Source organism: Adiantum capillus-veneris, chromosome 30, assembly GCF_014529385.1.
Source record: "Adiantum capillus-veneris isolate H3 chromosome 30, ASM1452938v2, whole genome shotgun sequence".
Classification (NCBI taxonomy): Eukaryota; Viridiplantae; Streptophyta; class Polypodiopsida; order Polypodiales; family Pteridaceae; genus Adiantum; species Adiantum capillus-veneris.
In genome coordinates, this window is record NC_140960.1 from 55250075 (window position 1) to 55273611 (window position 23537).

General features: G+C 41.9%; 1 protein-coding gene across 2 annotated transcripts in view; it reads left to right on the forward strand.

The window, feature by feature from the left end:
• The first annotated feature begins 18683 nt into the window (after positions 1-18683).
• LOC147417985 (uncharacterized) overlaps positions 18684-23537 on the forward strand; it is a 52681-nt gene continuing 47827 nt past the window's right edge. Inside the window, exon 1 of one of the 2 annotated variants that reach the window (XM_086507384.1) lies at positions 18684-19352. In XM_086507384.1, coding sequence (XP_086363510.1) covers positions 18792-19352 — 561 coding nt within the window. In that variant the 5' untranslated portion in view covers positions 18684-18791. The remainder of the gene's footprint in view (positions 19353-23537) is intronic. The other variant, XM_086507383.1, reaches the window with a different exon arrangement.

Here is a 23537-nt window from a genome sequence, read left to right on the forward strand (position 1 = left end):
TATAATTATAATATTTTTACAATAAAAAGTCGCTCCCACACCGGAGGAGAAGCATAAGGCCCCCTTCAACACTTGAGGGGATAAAAGTGGCGGGGGAATGGCACGTTCCTTACGGTATCTTTATAAATGTGGAGAACGGTGCCTACTCCACACCATACGTACGTATGGTTTTTTCTTCTTTTTACGGGCACAAGCATCGGAAATGCACGAAATGCATCTCGTTCCATTTTTACTATAGTATAGAAATGTTAACATCCATAATCTTTTCATGCGAAATCTCATTTGTGATGCGAGGTCATAGAGTTTTTGGCGGAAGCTTCAAGGAGAGATGCTATGGAACCATCATTACGAGCTATGCCATGCGGTAAAATCCACACCACTATCACTTTTTTACCATATACATAGTGAAGCAATCAAGGAATACTAGTTTCTATGTAGACATGTTATATATCTAGACAAAGAAAACATAGATCCAAAGGCCGGTGTAGGAAAGCAGTTGAACCTTTGATAACAAGTGGTCTTGCAAAGGATATAATGCATGACAAAAAGTATAAGGTTTTGCAGCGGGATGTTGTTGACCGTTTTATCACAAAGAGTGCAGTGCATGCCAGTGAAATACAAGGCACACTTGACTCCCTTGGCGCGAGTAAGAGAGGGTACTCAGCTATTCAGTAATCTATCTCCTCCATTTTTGTGAAGAATGGAATAAATTCTAAACTTCTACCAATAGCAGCAAGTGTGTGGAAAGAGAGACTTCAACTCAACCATGCATAGACAGATTTCATTGGATCTCCATTTCATATTGATGGTATTTATAGATCTCAAGGAATAGCTGTAACCTATGATGAGTGCAACAATATCTTCATGGACCTCACTTTGTTGCAAACTAGAATCGTTGAATTCTACAATGTAACATTTGAAGATACAGGTGGCGTTTTGCATTTTGTTTTGAAGCTAGAGGAGTGTGAGTGTTGGGACGGTATTCGCCGTCTCAGACGCTAGCACAGCGAGAACTAGACCAACATAATGTCAGCCAAGGATGTAGCAATGACCCGCAAGCACATGGAAACAAGCAAGTGATTTTCAATCACCTACTTGACCTTCTAAGACAATCACTACAAAGAAATCTATCCTAACCCACTATGTACATGACAGCTACCATGTCTACGACACATCTACCTCTTGAAACATAGCCTAACGATGTCCAGTTGTTACGAAACTTGAGGGCTATTCTCTATAGACCTAGAGGACACTGCCCTAAAGTCTCTACCCACCCCAATATACTATCTACACACACATGCAATCACAATCACGATGGTGTCGTGTCTGATAGTAAAATTCAGGTCATCGATCTCGAACATGATTAGGCCTAACACGTAGCTTGTCTCGTCATGAACGCATGGATACATAGCAATAATGAAACAGACACACGGATAAGGAGAAAACTCACCTTGAAGCTTGCAAAAGAGCTCTTTGCGAGGAATCCAGAACTACGCATACTTGGTGTCAAAGTCTAAGGTCATCGATCTTGAACGTGATTAGGGTTGTCTCGTCGTGAAGTGGTGGATATATAACAATAATGAAACAGACACACGGATAAGGAGAGAACTCACCTTGAAGCTCGCAGAAGAGCTCTTCGTGAGGAATCCAGAACTGCATGTGCTTGGCGTTGATGCGTAGCTCTCACTGTAGCTAACGCGTTGATGGAGTCGCCTCAGCAATGTCACTCATGTAGCTTGTGTAGAGAGAGAAGGAAGACCCACTTACACACGACACACCGTGCGTAACATAGTTGAGTCCAAGATTGATTTAAAGAAAAGTCTATCTCAAGGTTACAAGGGTTTGTCTTATATACCTCAACCCTAAGTTGATTGTTTTAGCTAAGAGAGGTACTAATTACAATTATTGAGTGAATCTGACTCTTCATCCACTTTCATCATTACATGGGTCTTCCCGAGATTTACAACATTAGAAGGACTTCCCGTAATGAGTGAGCTATAATAGCCAGCTTTAGGCAAAATGATATAATCAATTAATGTGCCTTCGTTGAACGCTTGGAATTGGCATGCGTTGGTCAACCGCTTCAACACTCCCCCCTCCCGCGTACTTGTCGTCCCTAACAAGACTTGTTGTCTTTTGCTGGGGTGTCCTTTCCTTTGTTTTGAAGATCACTGTCAATTGTTGGAGATGAGCCTTCACTTGTGATTTTTCACTCTCTTTAAAGGATTCTCTTGTCTACAAAGGGTAATGGCTTTTGTTGACGAGGCTTTTCTACATCTTGTTATAAATGTCACTTTCTGATGATTGTTCCTTGCGTCTTCATCTTTGAGTACTTTACTTCTCGTGAGACTTTTGTTGAAGCTTGTACTTTAATTTTTGTGACCATGATTTGTGTGGAGAAGTTTGAGCGGCTTTGCAACTTTCTCTTGTGAGACAACCATTCTTTGTACCTCCTTAGCAAGATCGCTGTTACCTTTTGTAGTCTTTCCTTATTGTCTTTGATGTATGTACATATATAATTAAAGTGTTTTCCTACATTAAGATCTGAAACCTGGATGAAGAAAGGAAAACACCAAGTGGGAAAAATGCCTTTGGTATACGCTCTTATTTGCGTTGAGCTTGTTGGCCTTTGAGTACCTGTTCATGCAAGGTGAGTGCTTGGGAGAATCAAGAAAAGAATGCCTCTTGCAAGTGCCAATTATGGGACACTCTAAGTGCATATGAGAATTGAGAATTTTTGCAATAAAACCATGTTGTGTGAAAAGTGGAGTTGATGGGTACTTCAAGGGAAGAATGTAGCACTTGTGATATCCAAAGACATCTCAATACCTTCCACTTTTCCTGGAAGGGTTTTTGATGTAGAAGCTTCTCCATTCTTGTTTGACGGGTAATTCCTGTGCTGATACCTCCTTAGATTTTGTCGCTGGGACCCAAATCTGATAGTAGTTCTTATGGGCTTGATATAGCTTCTTGGGTACCCAAATTTGATTTTTCATAACTGTTGGAGTCCTTGTTGGTGCCCTTGATGGAGACTTCTTGTTTTGGTTGGTCCGCTGATCTTGGGGTTTTTGTAGTGGCTTGTTTGGGTATCCAAATATATTCTTGATTCTTCTATGCATGAAGTACTTTCTTTGGAACCCATAACTATTTGTAATAACCCTGCGGATGTGTATATGTACGTTTATGCTTTGGAGACTTGGATTTTTTCTTTGGTTGTCCCTTTTGTGATCTTTGTTTAAGATGTCTCTTGTGAGGGTTTTTCTTTCTTGATCCAGATTTGCAGTTGGCCAAGCTGTTCTTTAGGTATCCAAATTTGACGATGTGTACCAGGTTGGTTACACTTGGGGATAATCTTTGTCGGTTGGGCTTTTGTATGGACTGTCTTCTTGGACAATTGGCTCTTTATAGTTATCCTCCTGGCTGTATTTTATGGCAGTATTTGGAGTTTGTTGATTGGATTGGGTTTCCTGCACCTGAAGACCCTGCTTGAACCTGTCTTTACAAACAAATTGAGATCTCTCTCCTCCCTCTATTATCACACTAAAACCATAATAAGGAACCACATTGTATCCACTTTCATTGCAAAATTTTGTCGTTGGACAATCCATTGTGGCACATACATCTAATGTTGCTAGGACGTGCTCCCATTCCAAGGGTTCTAAAGCTTTTTTCAAAAAAAAAATTGGGATGTAATATGTGTCCTCTATAGCTCTTTCTAGGATATGCTCCTCTCGTTTGAGGCTTTTGCAATTAGATGCTCCACACATCCATAGATCTTTGGGCTTACCCAACCATTCTAGAAGTTCGAACCCGGCTTACCAGAGCAGAATCAAACTCCTCAATAGGTGTTCTTATGGCGTCCTTATAGCTATGGTCTTTTGATTTATGCAGGTTGTGGTTTCCAAATGTCTCAGATAGATATGGTCGTATCCCCAATCTTGGACCATCTTCAGTTGTTGCATGAATGGTCGTCCTAATATAACATCATAGTTGTTCTTCTTGCCAAAATCAACCACAACAAATGTATGCTCGTACTCAAAATTGCAAGAGGTTACAACTATCTTTTCTAGAAGCCCGAGGGGCTTTTCCATGTACCCATCTACAAGCTGCAATTTCATTTTGGTTGCTCTTAAGGCCGGTTTTCCCCATTGTTTCCAGATCTCTTCTGTTGTGATGGCAACTCCAGCTCCATTGTCTAATATGGCTATAGTGGTGACACTTTGAAATTCAATCGAAAGAGTTGTATTGTGATCCTCTCCCTCACAATACTCTCCAACCTTGTTTAATGGAACTGGCCTAGTGTTGAGCTGAGGATTCTCAAGCTCTTTGATCCCTTTTTCTATTCAACTTTCTAGATTATTTATGCCAAATTTCTCCAAACATTTCCCTACGATATTCCACATGTTTGGTCATATTTGTAGAAGTTCAACAAGTGTGATTGTACAATTTACAGGATTAGATAGAAGGTCGCTCAACCGCCTTGCCACCGCAATGCTCTCTCACTCTCTCTCTCTCTCTCTCTCTCATACACACACACACACACACACACACACTCGTGAGCACACGATAGAGAAGAAGGTAGAGGTAGAGCAAAAGCACTTCTTAGCATGCACCTCAAGAATGAGAATTTTAGGTCAAAATGGACCTTTTATATGAATCTGACCCACTCACACATGGGCGCCCACAGTGGCTCATAGCAAAAAGAATGTAAAAATGAGATAAGTGGTGCGCCTCTCATTGACGATCACCTACGCACCTATAGGACCGATAAGCCCGGTTCATGACTCAAATAAAGTGATAAGGCATTCATCAAAGGTCATAGGGTGTCTGTAAGTGGTTAAGAAAGGCATAGACAAATCCAACTGGAAAGTGGAGCTAACCCATCCAATAGAAGGTCTTCCCTCAATATTGCACAACATGATGGCCAGAAGACAGAAGCTAAATCGGCTGTGGAGAACCCACCCAAGGAAGAGGCCATACCTAATGTCCCTAGTGAGGACAATGAGCTCTTAGAGTGGTTAGAAGCAGCACCCGACCCTCACTGTTTTGCAATCCTCAGAGGGATGGAGGAATACATACGTATCAAAGAAGAAGCGGAGCCTCTTGGTCTCGGAGAGCCCATCACTCACCATATGTGTGGTAAGAAGCAGCACCCGACCCTCACTGTTTTGCAATCCTCAGAGGGATGGAGGAATACATACGTATCAAAGAAGAAGCGGAGCCTCTTGGTCTCGGAGAGCCCATCACTCACCATATGTGTGGTAAGAAGTCTCCCTAATAGGTGCAACAAGAAGAGGATCCAGAGCATGAAACCGAGCCAGATGTTGCTTCTTAGTCCAAGGGCACAATTATCAATCCTGCCCCACCAAAGAGTTAGCAAACCAGCTCCAAGAAAAGTAGAGATGATTTGCTTCTGGAAGAACTTTCTCAAGGATGGTTATAGGAGCAAGCACATGACTTTCCCATTGATGAGACTCTTGCTCATAATGTGGAAGCATTGACCAAAGCTGGCCATGATGCAACTAAAGAGTGGAATCCAGAAAACTATCAAGATCCAGCCAAAGAAGTCAATTTAGGAACTACAAAAGAACCCAACCCAGTGTTGTTGGCTGCATGGCTCTGGGATCATCCATAGTTAGTCAATTTGATGATTTCATTCATTACCAATTAGAAGGATATTTTTGCCTAGTCATATAAAGACCTCACAGGACTTGACCCAGCTCTTGGAGTTCATTCCATACCCCTACAGGAAAATTCCAAGCCTATGAGAGGTCAGACATACAAGCTCAACTCTAACTATGCAATAGTAGTCAAGAAGGAAATTGATAAGATATTGGATGTGGGTATCGTTGATTGAACACACACAATGGCTCTCTATGATGGTTATTTCCCCCAAGAAGAATTCCAACAAGATTAGGGTATGTGTGGACTTCAGAGCACTCAATAAGGTTACTATCCCAGTTGCTTTCTCAACCCCCTTCTTTGAGAGAGTGCTAGAAGATGTATCTGGCCATGCTCTGCTCACCTTAGTGGATTGTTTGGGTGGCTACAATCATATGGACATTCTAGGAAATGACAGGATCAAGATAGCTTTTATTACCCCATGGGGAGTTTTCATCTTCAAGAGGATGCCCTTTGGCCTAAAGAATGCACCAGCTGCATGGATCAGAATGACCTACATTGTGTTTGAGCCCTTCCTCAACAAGTTTCTGAGGATTTTCATGGACAACTTTTCTTGCTTCTCGAGCCAAGACTGTGCAAGTCCAGTGGAATGTTTCCAAGAACACATGGAACAATTGGCCCTCATATTTGCCCGTTGTAGAGAGGTAAATCTGAAACTCAACCCTAATAAGTGTCTTTTCATGGACACCCAAGGCACTTTGTTAGGTCATATTGTTTTTGCTAAAGGCCTTTCCCCTCACCGAGAAAAATTTATATCCATCTTACACATGCCTAGGCCAATTCATGCTAAAGGAGTGCAAAGCTTTTTAGGCGACACAAGCTACCATCGAAGGTTTATTAGAATGTATGCGGATATTGCCAAGCCTCTGTCTTGCCTCACTAGTCCAGCCCAACCCTTTCAATGGAACTCTACAAAAGAGCTAGCCTTCAACTATTTGAGGAAATACCTCACACATGCCCCCATCTTAGTCACACCGTATTGGTCGCTCATTTTTCATGTGCACATTGATGCTAGTATCACAGAGCCGTGGGTGTGTTCCTTACCCAGCCTAGCAAGGAGTACAAGTTAGACCGGCCTATCTACTATGCAAATTGGCTACTCACAAAGGCAGAAATAAACTATAGTACCACTTAAAGAGAGGGTTTGGCCATTGTCTACCCTCTGCAAAAGTTTAGGCATTATCTTTTGGGTGTCCATTTTGTAGTAATAATTGACCACCATGCTCTCAAGTATCTCCTCAATAAGTCTGAAGTAGTCGGATAGGTTTGGAGGTGTCTATTGCTCTTTCATGAATTCGATCTTGAGGTTGTCCTTCACCCTGGCAAAGAGCATCAGATGGCTAACCATCTCTCTAGAATTGAGTCAGGGGAACCATCCACGGGAGTCCGACTACCTTCCAAAAAGTTTTCTTTTAAAGGTGGACATTGTAGCAGATTGGTACTCGGATGTTATGCATCTTCTATCCACAGATTCTTATCCACCAGATCTATCGAGCTTCCAAAAGAGGCAACTTTTTATCAAAAGTGAGCCCTATATCATGATTGGCAACACACTTTACAAAGTGGTCCAGATGGGACTCTTTTTCGTTGTGTCTTGCCACATGAAGTTCAAGCCATTCTAGAAGAAGCTCCCTCTAGTAGCATAGGTGGCCACTACCCAAGGCACATCACTACCCATCGCATTCTACATATTGGGTTGTGGTGGCCATACATGTTTTGTGATGCAGTGTAGTACGATCAGTCTTGTGATTCATACCAACGATGTGCCCCAAAACCAACCCGAAAGTCAACCGCCCTTTGTAGGTCTCTTTGGCATAGTTGCCTTTTGAACAATGGGGTATAGATTTTGTTGGGCCAATCAACCCGGTTGGCAAACCACGGAATAAAAGGTATCTTTTGGTTGCCATAGATTATGCTACCAGATGGGCAGAAGTGACAACAACTTCTTTTTGTGTGAAAACATATTCTACATGTTTGATTGCCCTCTAGAAATCATTAGTGACCAAGGCACCCACTTTGTCAATGAGCTGTTGGCCAACCTTTTTGCTAGGTACAAAATATTTCAAAAGAAGTCATGCTCGTACTACCTCGGGCCAACGGGTAGGCTGAAAGCAATAACAAGGTCCTTATATTTTTGCTTTACAAAACCTGCCACCTTATCTCGACATCTTGGCCAACAAAAATTTTAGGCGCTATATGGGCTTATCATACTGCTTTTAAAGTCGCAACTCAACACTCCATTTCAACTAGCTTTTGGACTAGAGGCAGTGGCACCCTTTGAGATTTTTGGTTCATTCATCTTCAATCTTCCTTGCTAGGTCACATTGATCGAATGGAGGATTCTTTCCTCCCATTCCATGGCTTCTTTCCTAATCTTCTATGTCTTTTGAAGGATGTTGGCTTTGAGCTCTTTCTCCACTTCACTTCTTGACCTTTGGTGGACGTTAGAAAAACCAACCTTGACCTCTATAGGAGTTTTCTATAGTATTGATATTGATCCACCAATGGGATCTTCTAGGCATTAGAAAAAATATAGAGCCTCAAAGTCACCCTCATCAGTTTCTCAATCTGCTCATCTTCAGTCTCTATTTGCTTACACTTTCTTTCTTGGGCCTGGCAGTTTATGCAAAGGTCTCATCATAGTCCAATCCTTGCTTTTGAGAGAAGCCCTTGGCAAGGATTCATGCCTTGTGCTTGTCCAAAGAACCATCAAATTTGTACTTGGTCTTTTAAACCCATTTGACACCAATCACTTTTCGCTTGGTAGGCCACGGAACCAGCTCCTAAGTGTTATTCTTCTTGATGGACTCAAGTCTTTTTGCATGGTAAACTTCCATGTTGTTTGTGAAAGTGTCTCTTCAATTGTTAGAGGGTCTCTATCCTTGTAATGGAATGGCCTATGAACTTTGAGAGTAGCGAAATTAGAAAAATTAGGTGAAGCACTTTTGTGAGATTACTTTGTGAGCATAGCGGGTGAACTTAATTGATGGTAGCAACATAAATATGGTACTTAGTTAACTTGGCATGAGCAATATTTTTGCAAGAGAGAGAGTTTAGAGAACATGACAATAGTTGAGGACCGGATTCATATGGAGCCTGATAGGCATTTGTATTATAGTTTCTCCCATCAAGAGAGACTTGGTACAATACAATCTTTGTGTTCCTTGTGACCTAGGTGATGCAATGAAGATGGAAAGCTTCATGCATCACAAACATAACATAAACTTTGTAGAAAGCATTAACTATCCCAAGCCTCAGTCCCAAGGCCTCAAACACCTTCGAAGGTGGAGAGAGCTAGCGGGGAATGAGGGTAGGGAAGAGGAAGAAGAAACATTCCTTAGGAAAAAGAAATAGTTCCTCACTTATTATCACTCTTCTTGCTAGCATACATAATAGCATAGTAATGAAGATGGAGAAGATGGTAAGCTTAAGCATTGAAGCATGGCTCTTGGTTGGATTTGTATTCCATAGCCAAGAGTGTTGGTGTAGGCTCTCACTTCTCACAAGCTTGGAGAAGGAGGTGGAGTTCCTCAACTTTCACCTGAGAATGAATCCACAAAATGAGTGTGTGTGTGTGGTGTATATCCCCCCAGCACCCCCCCTGCTTGCTTGGTGTGAGTTGTAGATTTTACACATGTTTCAAGCTCATTGGACCCCTCTCACCCCCTCGCCAATCACATGCACGATGCATTCAAGTACATGGGTAGTCTTTGGACAAGAGTCCTCCTTACCCCTTATAGAGAGAGAGAGAGAGAGAGAGAGCTTGAAAATATCTAGATATTTGTTGGATGGAGCTAGAAGCTCATTGGACCCCTCTTTAGCCCAACCAATAGCATTCAAGCACACCATGTGGTTAACCATAGGGAGAGTCTGACATGTGTCCCATGTACCCTTTGGAAAAGGGGTGCCCTTTGGGTGAGTGGAAAGTTAAGTCAAAAATTCCCCTAACTTTGGGACTTTCATGCATAGGAAGCTTCTCAAGCACCTTTCTCATTAAGTTTGTAGGGTCTCTTTTTGACCCAAGCACCTTACCCCCCATGTATGGGAAGCTTCTCAAGCACCTTCCTCATTAAGTTTGTAGGGTCTCTTTTTGACTCAAGCACCTTACCCCCCATGTATGGGAAGCTTCTCAAGCACCTTCCTCATTAAGTTTGTAGGGTCTCTTTTTGACTCAAGCACCTTACCCCCCATGTATGGAAAGCTTCTCAAGCACTTTCCTCATTAAGTTTGTAGGGTGTCTTTTTGACTCAAGCACCTTACCCCCCATTAAGTATGACAAGCACCTCAAGTACCTTAGTCATCAAGCATGACAAGCACCATAAGCACCTTAGTCATCAAGCACGCACCTTAGTCACAAGCACGACAAGCACCTCAAGCTTAGGTCGGGTTCCCACCTCAAGCTCAGCCCTAGCTTGCCTAAGGTCAAAGGACTTTTAACACTAACCATTGGAGGTCTTTAATGAAGGTAACCCTAAAATATAATCCTTAGTCATCAATCACGCACATATTATATTTTATGACAATCCTTGATCATTGTCGACATCAAAGCATAGTTCACCGGTAATAAAGTCCCATCTGTCTTAGCAAACCAAAGTCACTGAGAACATCATGTCATACCGGCATCACACCAATTTGGTGGAAAATTGAAGTAGCTGCATCTTGCAAGGTTTCCAATCTGGTCAAAAATCTAAAGTATCGCATCTCGCAAGTCTCCAATTTGGTGGAAAATCTCAAGTAGCTGCATCTCGAAAGGTCTCCAATTGCCACTTCAGTAACTTATTTGACTTGCTCCCCATAGGAGGAGCTATTGGTACATCTAGCTCTATCTCTGCACCATAGTGAGAAATCTTTGCACCATGGTGAGAACCGCTATCATCAACATCATTTGAAATGGGTGCATTCTCCTATGCCTAAAAGGCAGGGGCAGGAGAAGAGGGTTCATCAACCTCAAGAGGAAAATCACCATCTAGATCTCAAAGTATCGACAAGTCTCGGGTTGTTGTGGAAGACTTGGGAGCGGAAGCCTCCTTTGAATGAATACACTTATTTGAAGATGACATCATGACTAAGTACACCACACTTTTTTATTGGATCATAAATTTGATATCCCTTGGAAAGAGTATTGTAGCGGACAAAATGATTTATCGGAACTTGGGATCAAACTCCCTTCTCTGCTCCTTTGGTACATGTTATGTATCTCTCCCAAATATCCAAAAATGAGAGACATTGGGTTTCGTTTAAATCAAGCCTCAAACATGGCCTTCCCTAGAATTGAAAAGGTCTGATATTGATTTTTGGTACGAACTACTGTCGAAACTACCTTTGCCCATGAAAAAATTGGCATATCTAAATGCTCAAGCAAAGTTTGTGCCATCTCAGCCTACGTCCTATGCTCAACTCCATTCTTTGAGGGCAATCCGGTATTTGCAAGCTTTCACTTTTTTTTCTTACCCTTTTGCTTGTTGTTGTTGTTGGAAGGATCGGTCAAGGCTTCAAAGCCTGACTGCTTACCCATATTGAACGCTCCTCCTAGTCCAACACCATTGGAACAATCTCATCCCAAGAAATACCATTCAACCGGCCATTGATAATCAACATAGAATAGAAATTGGTATACCAAGGAGGTAACTGGGCCAAAAGTTGGATGGCCATGTCCTCTGAATTGATAAGCTTTTCCATATGAAGTATCTCTTGCTGAAGCTCTTGCATCTCAATGATGTGATCCCTCATGGATGAGTGCTTCACATCTAGGGTCCTCAACTACACCTCAAAGACTATCTGCTTCATTGGAGAGACTTGATCATATAGTGAAGAAAGCCGATCCCAAATCGACTTCGCGTCCTTCATCAACCGAATGTGATTGATGAGAGCTATTGAGGATTATGAAAGATCCGATTTGAGCATTGACACATTCCCATAACTTTATCCCAAAGGATCTTTTGGCTTTGAAAGTTGCTCAAAACAAAACCTTCAAGCTTGTAAGAGTCAAAGACTGCCATCAGGGTTGCTTTCCAAATGGCATAGTTGTCACCATTCAATAGTTGATCCAAGGGAAAGGTAGGGAGGGTAGGTATCTTTATCGATTGATCACCTATGCCAGAAGATAACTGAACCAATCTCCCCGTCTTGGTTGATGGGTGGCTCACCACCATCAATTGCTACCTTTGGTTGTACTTCATCATCATCAACCGAATTCATATCAAGATCATCACTCTTCTCCATCATATTGTGATAGAACTTGGATATGTGACAAGGCTAGGTCAAGATAGAGCAAGGCAATCCTCCAATTTTTCCCAAAAAAACAAAGTCAACCCCAAATCAATAAAAAACACAGGAAAAATAGTAAACCGTCTCTTTTCATTGCAAAAATTTAGCACCAAAAACTCAGATAGACCACCAATCCAATTCAAGAGCACGTCGTGGCTCCGATACATGTCAAAGGTGCAATAGAAAAGGGTGAATTGGGTGATGGTCTCATTTGTAACCGCGAGTGAACCTCCTCTTGGGTGTTAGGTAAACATAGCTTCACCTACACGAACGTACTATATCTATTTGGTCCTATGATGTATGAGGCATATATGCCACCACATGATCATGACCTCTCACCCATGTGAAGAGCCAAACCACCTAGTCAACCTACATTGAATGCTAGTCAAGTGACACAAATCATTGCCTACATCAACAAATCCCCGTCTCCAAGTGCTATATAAGCACACTCAATGTACACAATTCATCATCAAACAATCTAGCATATTTACACTACATTAAGATTGCATATAAGTGTTGTTTCATCTACTAGGATTAGGTTATGCCAACCAAGAACACACTAATCCTGATCCACCATGAGCTAACCCTAATCCTCACATGTGGTATCAGAGCTTGCACATAGGTAGTCTTGTTTCTAACTAGATTAGATCCACCATTAGGATTTCATTAGCCCACTTGCATATTGTTTAACTAGAAGTGACCTACAAGAGATACTTAGTAACACAAGTGAAGAACACTGGATATTTTCACCCTGAGAAACCCTAGGAGCAGGTGTCCCGCCTCATGCTAGCCTACTGGGTGGGCAACACCATGGAGTGCATCACCGAGAAATAGGTCTATGTAAGCTGAGGATTCAAATGTATCAAAGCCAATATAATAGCAACATAAGTACAAGTGCAACAGAGCAAATCTTGTAGCTCTATGGCTACAATGGAGAAAAAGTATTGTATGATGATTTAGAAGGCCATAGATATCTGATGAGTAGTAAACGTAGCACATGAGACAAGATCCTATTGATCACAATAAAATTAGATCCAAAGAGCTCTCAGATGTTTACAGATTCTAGTAGAGCTAGGTATTGTAAGCTCAAAGATGAGGTGCAAATAGAAGTTAAAAAATTTGAACCAAGAGGATTGTTCTAGGAATTCTATCAACAAGGACATAGCAACTGCAAAGCAAAGAGCACAGCAAATTGGAAAAGAAAAATTCAATGTAAGTGCATCTAACTCGTCATTGTTGGTGCAATCAAATGCCCTTGCTTTACCATTAGAAACATCGATAAAAGCACTACAAGTTTAGAATGCACATGAAGATGCACATGCAAATGAAAAGCTTAAATCGGAACCTCTAAATAACAAATTGATGCGTGAATTTAATTAGATTATCCAACTATTATTGAAGGTAAAAAGGAGTTAGGTTTGCAAATGATCTTGCATCCATAGCCAATATCTAATATCACCCAACCTCTCTAAAGCTGAATGACATTACTCGGGCGAACCCCGAAATTTTTCCAGAGCCATCGGAAGTCAAGCTTCAATGTTGTGACTAGACAAGCATATATTATGATTAAAATGGAGGTAGATATAGAAGAGAGTCTACAATCTATGATGCCTTGGGTCCTGGTTGCATAGAAGCACATGTCATAGGAGACCCATGGGATATACAATATCACGGTGAAGATAATTGCTATTTATAACGTGACTTGGGGAGACATATGTCATGTTTCATGGAGGTACATAGGAACCATGCATAAGGCTTGCAGATGCCAAATATCGATAGTGCTACACATAGTATGCCTTCACAATCCCAAAAAGTGAGATCAGACCAAAGAAAAAAAATCTTGATCCCAACTCATGGAGAAAGCTTTAATGATCACCCTAGGAAGGGGGAGCTGCAAATCCATCAAACTCGGCTCTTGTACAAGGAACCACAACGTCAATTAGAAGCCCTAACTTCTATCCAACCCTCTTCAAAGTAGAAGCCATTAAAGGATCATATGGTTTTTGGAAGATACCAATTGACCCAGACTCCATCAGAAGATGTTGAAAAATGGTTATATGAGATCGTCAAGGACAAAAGCTTCAGTTGATTTCTAAAATTCAAAGTCAAAAGCCGATAAATCCCATAATGTTCATGCAATTGCATGCGACCAAGCTCACATATTCATATCAAGATACAAATGGCAATGAATACCAACAAGTCCATGACCTTGTACAAACCTCTACGAATGATAAGCCTGAAGTTAAAGAATTTCAAGATGATGCAAAACCTCAAGCCGCCAAAACAGGTGATACATAGCTCAAAATCAATGGAAGCTATTTAGAAAGCTTCATAAAGGTCAACACCAAAATCTCCTTTGAAGAGACATATTCTACTATATAATAAATCTTTTAAGATCAAAGGTTACCCAAATGCAGACAAATAATGCGTAACATTTGTAAGCAAAAGGTGTAGTAACACAACCAAATGAGCCAGTAACTATTGAAGCGGGTGGTCAAAGCCAGGAAGATGCAGAAAAAGTTCAACCCAAGGACACCACCATAGTAAGAGAAGTTAGAACATAAGGAAATTTTAAAAAGATCAAGTGCAACATTATTGGTGAGCATAAAGAAAGCTATCAAGCAAAGTAAAACTAGAATTTTAGGTAAACAAGAACCTCATGTCTTTTTGCACTTGGCAAAAATGTGGCCAACCACAACTGGAAGATGCTCCAAAATTCATTAACATATCTCGAAACAAACAAGCAAAATTTTGGAGAATCATTTGCACTGCCATTCAAATAGGTTCACAGACCCTTAAAGCTCAATTTCATGTGATGATAGTAAAAGGGTACCAAAAAACATTACATTGGGAATGCCACTGGCCCAGAAAGTTATAAAAGTATGGAGTTCAAACAAGATGTAGTCTTCAAAGACAACCAAAGATGAAGACCCGGAATGGTCACCGACAGAAGACAACACAAAGTCCTCAAGCACAATTAGAATGAAGACTGATGCTAAAGTAGAGTTTATTGAAGATGTTTCATCTCCACCCAGGAGAAGATCTAAAGAGCTTAAAGCAAATCAAGCAACAACAAGTGTAGTTCAAACACAGCTAACAACAACCACAAGAACTACTATGAGGATGAAATGTCATAAAAAACAAAAGAAAGGAAGATTGAGGTTGCAGATAACCAAGAAGCAATGGGAAAGCCAATAGATGGAAGCCCTAGTGGAAAACAAAGTCTCAAGTCACCCTCCGTAGACACCCAGCTAGATCAGGATGAGACTGTGATAAAAGACGAAAAAGAATCTTCAAGAGAATCACCAAAGAGGATAGCTATAGTCCTCAACAATGCAAATGGAGCTAGTGTCTAATGCAATGCTCTATTGGATAAATAAGCAAAGTGCAATATAGTTTCAAAAAACATCCAAAGAATACTAGAGATTACTCCATGCAAGAATGATAGCAGAGGAATCATGGATATGGATACAAGTCAAGGAGAAATGTTTGCTACTCTTAACATCCAGAAGCATGAAGAGCATGTAAAGTTTCAAGTAATTCGTTCAAGGTAGATGCCTACATATGTCATCCGTGGATATCAGTGGTTAGACCAACACAAGTCCTAGAGAGCAGACATGATGCTATTACTCTCTTTCCCAAGTGGTAGTAAGCAACAATTATAGGTACCTCTATTGTTGGATTTAGAGTTACAGATGTCACAAGGACTAACAACACATCTTACAGACAAAGGTAAATTTAAAGTGGACCTACAATGGACGAGTGTGGAAGATGTCGCATCATGCCGCTACATCAAAGAACCCTCATGTATCAGCTACTTCAAACAAGTCAAGCTTTAGAAATTCCTAGTCATTTTTTAACCCAAAAAAAATCTCTAGGGAGCCACTTAGAAAATCAAAGGTATATCAGCCCAAGTACTCATTAAAGCATGAGAAAGTCAAGCAAGTGTTTGTCTTTAGGAATCTAGTAAAAGTCGATGATTCAGTGTAAGTTGAAGACAAAAGATCAACACAAAAAGACAAACACATGGGATGGATAGTATCATAGTACAGTTTGAAAGAACAAAAGTAATACAAAGGTAATAGACACATATTGGTACCAAAGTCGAAGGTTACAACATATGAACGCAAGAAGATACAAAGCAAACATGGACTTAAAATAATATTCTTCTTGAATAAGGATTCTACACAGGCTATATGAAGATTTGGCAACCAATCAGCCAAAGACCAATTACACTTATAGACAAGCTACATGAAGATCTCAAGAGCTCAACAAGATCTCAAGCTAAACAAATTCATCAAGGAAGCTACAAAGGTAATGGAAGGATTTGGATTCCTAAGTCTTCCAATTCTCTGATTCAAAAGTCACATGCCGACAGTCAACAAAGATCTACAACAACATCAAAGACTCCTTTCAATAGGCCTAATTGGAGAATCAAACAGACAATGGAGTCTTCGCTGTCAAAGAAGGACAACCCATTCAACATGGATGCAGATTCAAAACTGATAAAATAGGTATGGCAAAAGAAACCCTCAATGCCAACTTGGTTCTTCAATAATCCACTCTTTGAGGATTCAAGCTTACTTTTACGAGAAGATATATTTGTATTAAGCACAAGAAATTAAAATTCAAATTGCAAGGGTGCAAAAAACACTCTTTGGCATAGCCAAAGTTTGGCTATTGAGCCGTGAAATGAGGAAAGCGTTAGTCCCAAAGCTTCAAGTATTGTTAAACTTTGTGCTAAGAATCATAGTTATTAGACTTACGCTCAAGCTGGAAGAGTTGAGAATATCTCCATCATGTCGCTCATGCTGGATGAGATGAACATAAGAGTCGAAGTCTATTAACTTCATCATGGTGGAGTGGCATAGAGTCCAACACTCACACATTGCTTGTATAGTAAGATGAGAGCACATAACCTCAACAACAAAAACCCTTCATGAAGGGGTGCCATCTTCTATAGCTACACCTTTTATTTGAAGAAACCCTCAAAAATCTTCTTTGCACAACATATTGTTTTTCATGCATTTCTGTGTATGCATATAGGATGTTCCCTCATTGGACATATGCATTAGACACTCTTTTTTGCTTCCACATATGCACCTTGAGTGACTACAACAGACAAACCAACTACCCAGATTGCTATCCTTATATTTGCTACCCTTTTACTTCTATATCCATCAACAAATTATCTCGTTAATACTTTATTAAGATTTCCTATGCTAATTAGTGTTCCAATAGTGCACATATCCCAAAGGCACTTTTTTTCCATTGGGTTTTCCTTTGGCCATCTAGGTATTAGACCCTAATTTAGATCTTTACTTCTTTACTTATCTTGTACATATTCATAATAATAAAGAGAAAACCATTATGCTGCTACAACAGACAAATGCAACATCATCTCTCACACCAGAGACAAACTTGGACATTCACAATGCTACAACAAAATGGAATTCATCAACAAATTCATTGACAATGAAAACAATACGGTCCATTGACGACCAATCAACAACCTTCCCTCCTCCATAGTCACTTCTCAACAATGCCCGAGGATGGGCACTAAAATCAAAAGGGGAGAATGTTAATTGAGCCGATGTCAGTTAAAAGGAGCTGCTCTACAGGCCCAACCCTTGCAAATGCACATCAACGAGGAATACAAAGAAGCAGTGAAGATTGAAGTTATACATTTTCACATTTTCTCAAGATGGTTGTGTATTGTAATTTCCTAGTTTATTTCAAGCCATTGCAATAATTGTAATGTGTTACAGGCTTAGTGAGAGTTCCAAACTATAAAGAATATGCCAATTAGTGTTCCTAGTTTACAGATACAGTAAGTTGTGGAGCCCTAAATGTCTTGGGCACTCGAACAATGTACATTTTAACCCTAGATATATAAGGCAATATGTAAATGGAATTAGGATTCTCAGCCTCATTTGTTGAGACCACTTCTAGTGAGAGCTCATGAGGTGTGTGCTCGAGTGTGTGGCCATCGAATTCTTGAACTTCTCATTGCTTATGTGACTTGATTAACACTAATCAATGCTTAATTCTCTTTCATTATGCCCGCATTAAAAATTTATCATGATACTTTGTGCTCTTTTGTATATAGGATTATCTTTCAAGGGGGGAATGTATGGCCTCTAAGTCTATATGTAAGTCATGTGAGGCTCAACCTTTGAACCTAGTACATATGCATGTGAGCCAAACTCGATCTCCGAGCCATGCATGCTTTAACTAGGAGAGTGTTGATGATGGTCACCTTTGAACCAGGGATGCCAAGCTACTGGATGTCCAGTGCAAATGGATTTTCTATGACTTGAGCTTCACTATGGTGGTTCAAACGTTTAGGACTGGAGCCCTTGGTCTTACAAATAACCAATTGAAAGAAATGGGTGGTAGGGCCCAATAAGTTGTTTGATGAAGGACTCTCTCTAGCTCTTGGACAAACTTCAAGCAGTTATTGAAGAGGTCTCCCAACACTAGATATGTTTGGTGAAAGTATACTAATGTATTTTGATCAGCTATGTATGCACCTCATGTATTTTGATCATCCCCAAGCTAAATATCTGGTTCCATGCAAGTTTGGTTGTGATTTTTGTTTATTCAAAAGTGGCTTATGGGGGTTTTTTTTTTTCGAACTCTCACAATTTAGCTAGAACCAAGCTACAACCTGTAGATCTTTTTAATCAAAAGCCACAAACGGGTTAAAAAAGAGCAGTTCAAAAAACAGAAAAACCAAAATCCAGCAAGCCTCCCTGCACTCGCGGTCACTTTGTACTTTCTCTACGGGGCAATAGACTCAAAGGCTCTCTCTCCCTTACCACCATCTCGATGCTGAGAATATGTCGACCATGGAACCTGCAGATGTTTGCAAGAAGGGCGTTCCCGAGTGGCTAAACAGCTCTCTCTGGTCATCCTCCCGCTCATCAACAAGCTCTCCAAGAAGTGGCCCTTCTCCCCCACCCGCTACCTCGTCCGACCAGTCCACCTCTCTCCCACAAAGTCCCTTGGCCGATACTACGGTTTTAGCTGCTTCTGAACCCAGTGCACTGGATGCAGAGGATGCCTGCCAGGTAATCGAACAAGACAAACTCATTCACAGGGAAAACGTTCTACAAGCTGATGAAAGCGTTGGCAATGTTAGCAACATCAGTGAACCCTACAAGTTTGCAGTCCAGCAAAGTACAGAAATCGTTGAGGATGAATGCCAGTTGAATGGTTCTGCTTATGAAAAAAGAGCCCCAAGCCCTAGTCGATCTATTGCAGATGAGGAAAGTTCAGATATTTTCACTACAGAAGGACCAATGCCTTCACCATTGTCCTCAGCTTCATCAATGTTTGGTGCCACTGCTGCTACACGAAGTTCTTCCTTTGACTCCAGAGTTAGCCGATTTAACAATGAGGTATGTTCCATTCAACAAATTGATGGAGTTTGAGAGGGGATGGTCTCATTGAAGTTTTGGATGTGTTGAATATATTTTGCACGTAGCTCCATGATGAAATTCACTATCATAACTGCTGAATCTTTTCACATGGTTTTTTCTAAAAAGAGAAAGATTGGAATGTTTTTTGCTTGGTCCACAGTTTTCCTTTATTTACAGCAGAGTTGCTTCCTGCCCCCTATCTGCAATAGCAAGAGGATAGAACTGGGAGGGTGTCTTATTGATGTAGCGTAGTCTGTTTATGGCTCCTCTTGCAGCCGTATTAACGCGTGGATGGAAGGTTGTGAGTTTGGTGAGCAGCGGATTGATTCGGATGATGAATGGGGCTACAACTGCTGAAGATAATTCTCTCTGAATGTGGATGGCCAACAACTTGAGCAACTCCATCCAGATCTTGTACCAAATCTGCCCGCTCTCTAAGATCAGCCTTAAACTTGCAAAACAGAAAACACAGGAGAGACGAATATATATGTGTGTAGATATATATTTATATATATATACACACACAGAGAGAGAGAGAGAGAGAGAGAGAGAGAGAGAGAGAGAGAGAGAGAGAGATGAAAATGTGAAATGTAAGTGGGGACCGAGCAACCCCTTATAACCACTATCCCCCTCTTCAAAGGAGGACTTACCAGATTCTCTTCAGTTAATCGTCCCCTCTTCCCTACTTGAACGTTTCGGTTTGTGGTCTCTCTCTCTCTCTCTCTCTCTCTCTCTCTCTCTCTCTCTCTCTCTCATAACAAGTCTTGAGTTCAACTCTCGTCGGATAGATCTTTGAGGTCTCTTGGGATAGTTTCCCACGACGTTAAAAAAATCTCCTCTCTCTCTCTCTCTCTCTCTCTCTCTCTCTCTCTCTCTGCTCCCGCACACGAGCACTCTCACATGGTATCAGTCGCCAGCGTTGAGTCCAAGGCGCTTCATCCACATCAGATACTCCTCCCAAGGGATCACAACAGCCAGCGTTTTTGGAGAATCATCATCGATTTCACTGTGGAGGCCTAGCGCTAGCAATTCTGCACAATTTCGTCGCCGGAAAATTGCAAAACACCTTAGCGTTTTTCCAACAACCTAGCGTTTTTTGAACTCTTAAGTGTTTTCTGCAAACCAGCCTTGCGTTTTTGCATATGAAGGCATCGATCTCCCTTTCCTCTCTTGGTGCCCCCTTCCTTGCAGAGAAACGCACCCCAAGGCATCAGATCAGCCTTGCGTTTTCTGGAACAGATCTGCATTTTCTGAGGTTATTGCGATTTCTGCAAACGCTAAGCCTCTTGCATACACGGGAGCAGCCAAGGCACTCACGGGAGTCTTCTACACTGCATGGAATTTGCAGATCTACGCCATTGTCCAGTATCTACACCCAACTGGCACCTTTTTGGCACTTATTACTTGCTGGTTTTTCTCTGTTTTCAGCCCCTTGAGGGCTGAGAAGTGCAAGAACTTCCTCATTTGAACCTCTGCGATGCTCCCTTAGCCTCTCGTACCGATCGGTGACGTACAGGCACATTGAAATCTCTGTTACAGCAGCGTTTTCAGCACCCTTTGCAGCGTTTTTTGGGGGAATAGCAGGCTGATTTTTGGCCTTTTGTGTGGTCGATCACTCCATTGCTCCTTAGGACACCATCCGGTGGTCGTCTGAGTGGTTATTGTGGACTGCTACAACTCTGGAGACTGTACCTTCTACGTTGACGTGAGATCCTTGGAAGATCCATTCATTCCAGCCATCATTCGGCGGTTGCGCACTCTAGAGGGGGTGGTGACTTGTGGTTTGCTATGGACACACCTATGCACTCATCAGAGGAGTCATCACACGAGATATGGCCATGCTCATGGCATATGGGATTACAACATTCCCAAAGAAGACACCACCATCTTGGGTGGATAGACACTTACCACTTGACCTCGACACGTAAGATCACTTGCTTACACAGGAGCATCTACAGGGATTTAGGGAGAAGATCTTGGATCTCTTCTTGAACAAGTTCATTGCTTGGATCTACAAGGAGAGTTTACCCGCGATATGCGGGAGATCAAGCATCATCACGCGACTACATTCGGAGTCACCCGGAGCTTGACTTGGATGGTAGTGCAATTGCTTTTCTACAGTGTACACTCCTGATCATTTGGATTGCTACCTTCAGAGTTGCTTACACTCCTCGGTAACCTTACAACAGACTTATCCCCCGACCTGGGCGGGAGGTCACTCCCAGCTCATTCACATTGAGAGCCACATCGAGATGCGGTTTGGTGGTGGTGTTGGCGCGGATTCTGTTTTGGTTGACACCGGAGGATTGCAGGCAGGAGGTACAAGCAAGACGGCGCAGACAAATTGGTTTGGCCTTTCCTCTTCTCAAAGGTTCTTCACAGTGCAGACTGCTTAGTCTGGCTTCCCTTCTTCATATAGGATGATCATGGTGCAAATAGCTTGGTCTGACCACTCCTCTTCTCAAAGGCCCTTCATAGCGCAGATTGTCGAGTCTGACTTTCCCCTCATCTTGGATTACCCTACCTAATGACATGACACCATCCAGTGGTGGTCCGTGCGGTCTCTCAATGACTGCTGCAGCTTATGGTAGCTTCTATAGTGCAGACTGTTTAGTCTGGCTTTCCTTGATTGGGAGGACGTTTACGACGCAGATTGCTACATCTAGCCTTCCTGGAGTTTTACACAGCTTAGCCACCTGGCCACACTGTGTTACAGGCTCATGCATTGACATGCTTCCGGTTTCTCATGACGGTTCTTGGGCTTCCCCATTTTCTCCAAACAGTTTGACTACAGACACCACAGATCCTATTGGGCAGGACACTTGCAGGCCTATTGGCACTTCTTTTACGACAAGGAGTTGCTTTCACACTCAGTTTGGGACCTTCAAACTGTATCAGCGGAGAACAGTAGTTTGCTACACTGCTCGTGACGGCACTTTACCATAATGTTTTGCTACACTGCTTGTGACGGCACTTTACCATGGAGATCTCTCGGAGGTTGGGACACCCTAGACTGCTGCAGACATCGCAGTAGACATCTTCTTCCTTTGCTTCACATCTTCGGCTTCATGCGGTTTGTTCAGCATCAGGTGTTGAGAAGGGGTGTTAGACTTACACCACTCTGCTGTTTCACCACTCTGCTGTTTCACAAGTCTAGGGCATACATGTACGGCTAGTGTGCCTCCGGGCTGGCCACCCTTTGCATATAGGCTCCATTGTCTAGCCGCCCACTTCTAGGGCCGGCCACCCACCTTGTCCGGGCACCCTCATACATAGTTCTTTTCTTGTTGGGTCGTGGGGGATTTTATCTGGCATTGCCCTACCTCCCCTTGGGCACCTATTTATGGGGGTACCCACTTCCATCATATTTGATCATTGTACGGGTCTTTTGTTCTGGTAGTCATGGGGGGTTGATCGCCCCCTCTTCCCTACTCCAGCGTTTCGGTTTGTGGTCTACTCCCTCTCTCTCTCTCTCTCTCTCTCTCTCTCTCTCTCCTCACGCTTCCGCACACGGGCACTCTCACAAAGACGACCAAGGCTTTGAGCTTTCTTGAAGTCGACGAAGGCTTGAGCACTTGTGAAGACCAAGAAGGCCTAGAGCACTTGTGACAATTACTTGTATGGGCCATCTTTTGCAATATAAAAGAAATGCCCTTTGAGGATGCTCGTCTTGAGGGCCAGCGCTTCCAAGGAAGGAACTCCGCCTTCTTGTGTCTCTTGTGCTCTCTCTCTCTCTCTCTCTCTCTCTCTCCAAGTTGAAGTGTTTGCTATTGTGATTCACCATCTGTTCTTAACGTATAGAAAGGTTTCATAATGCTTGTGCTTGTGCTAGGCTTCATTATGGTTGAGTCTCCCTTGCATCGCTAGAGTTATTGCAAAACTCAGTACACAGATCTTTGTATTGACATATGCTCGTGTGTGTGGGAGCATATATTAGTACCTAGTTCTACACCCACTATTGGGCATCGACGACATTAGTGGGATGTATTATTTAGTCGATACTATGCGTAATAGAGCTGCTATTTATCTTGTCTTGTGGATGACTATCATTAGTCTATATCTTGCACTTTCCTTTAAAGGTGAATTTGCGCTTATCCTGTATTGTAATCTACAACGGAAGTGAATGATGGTGTATGTACTATGCTCAGGATGAGTGATCAGTGA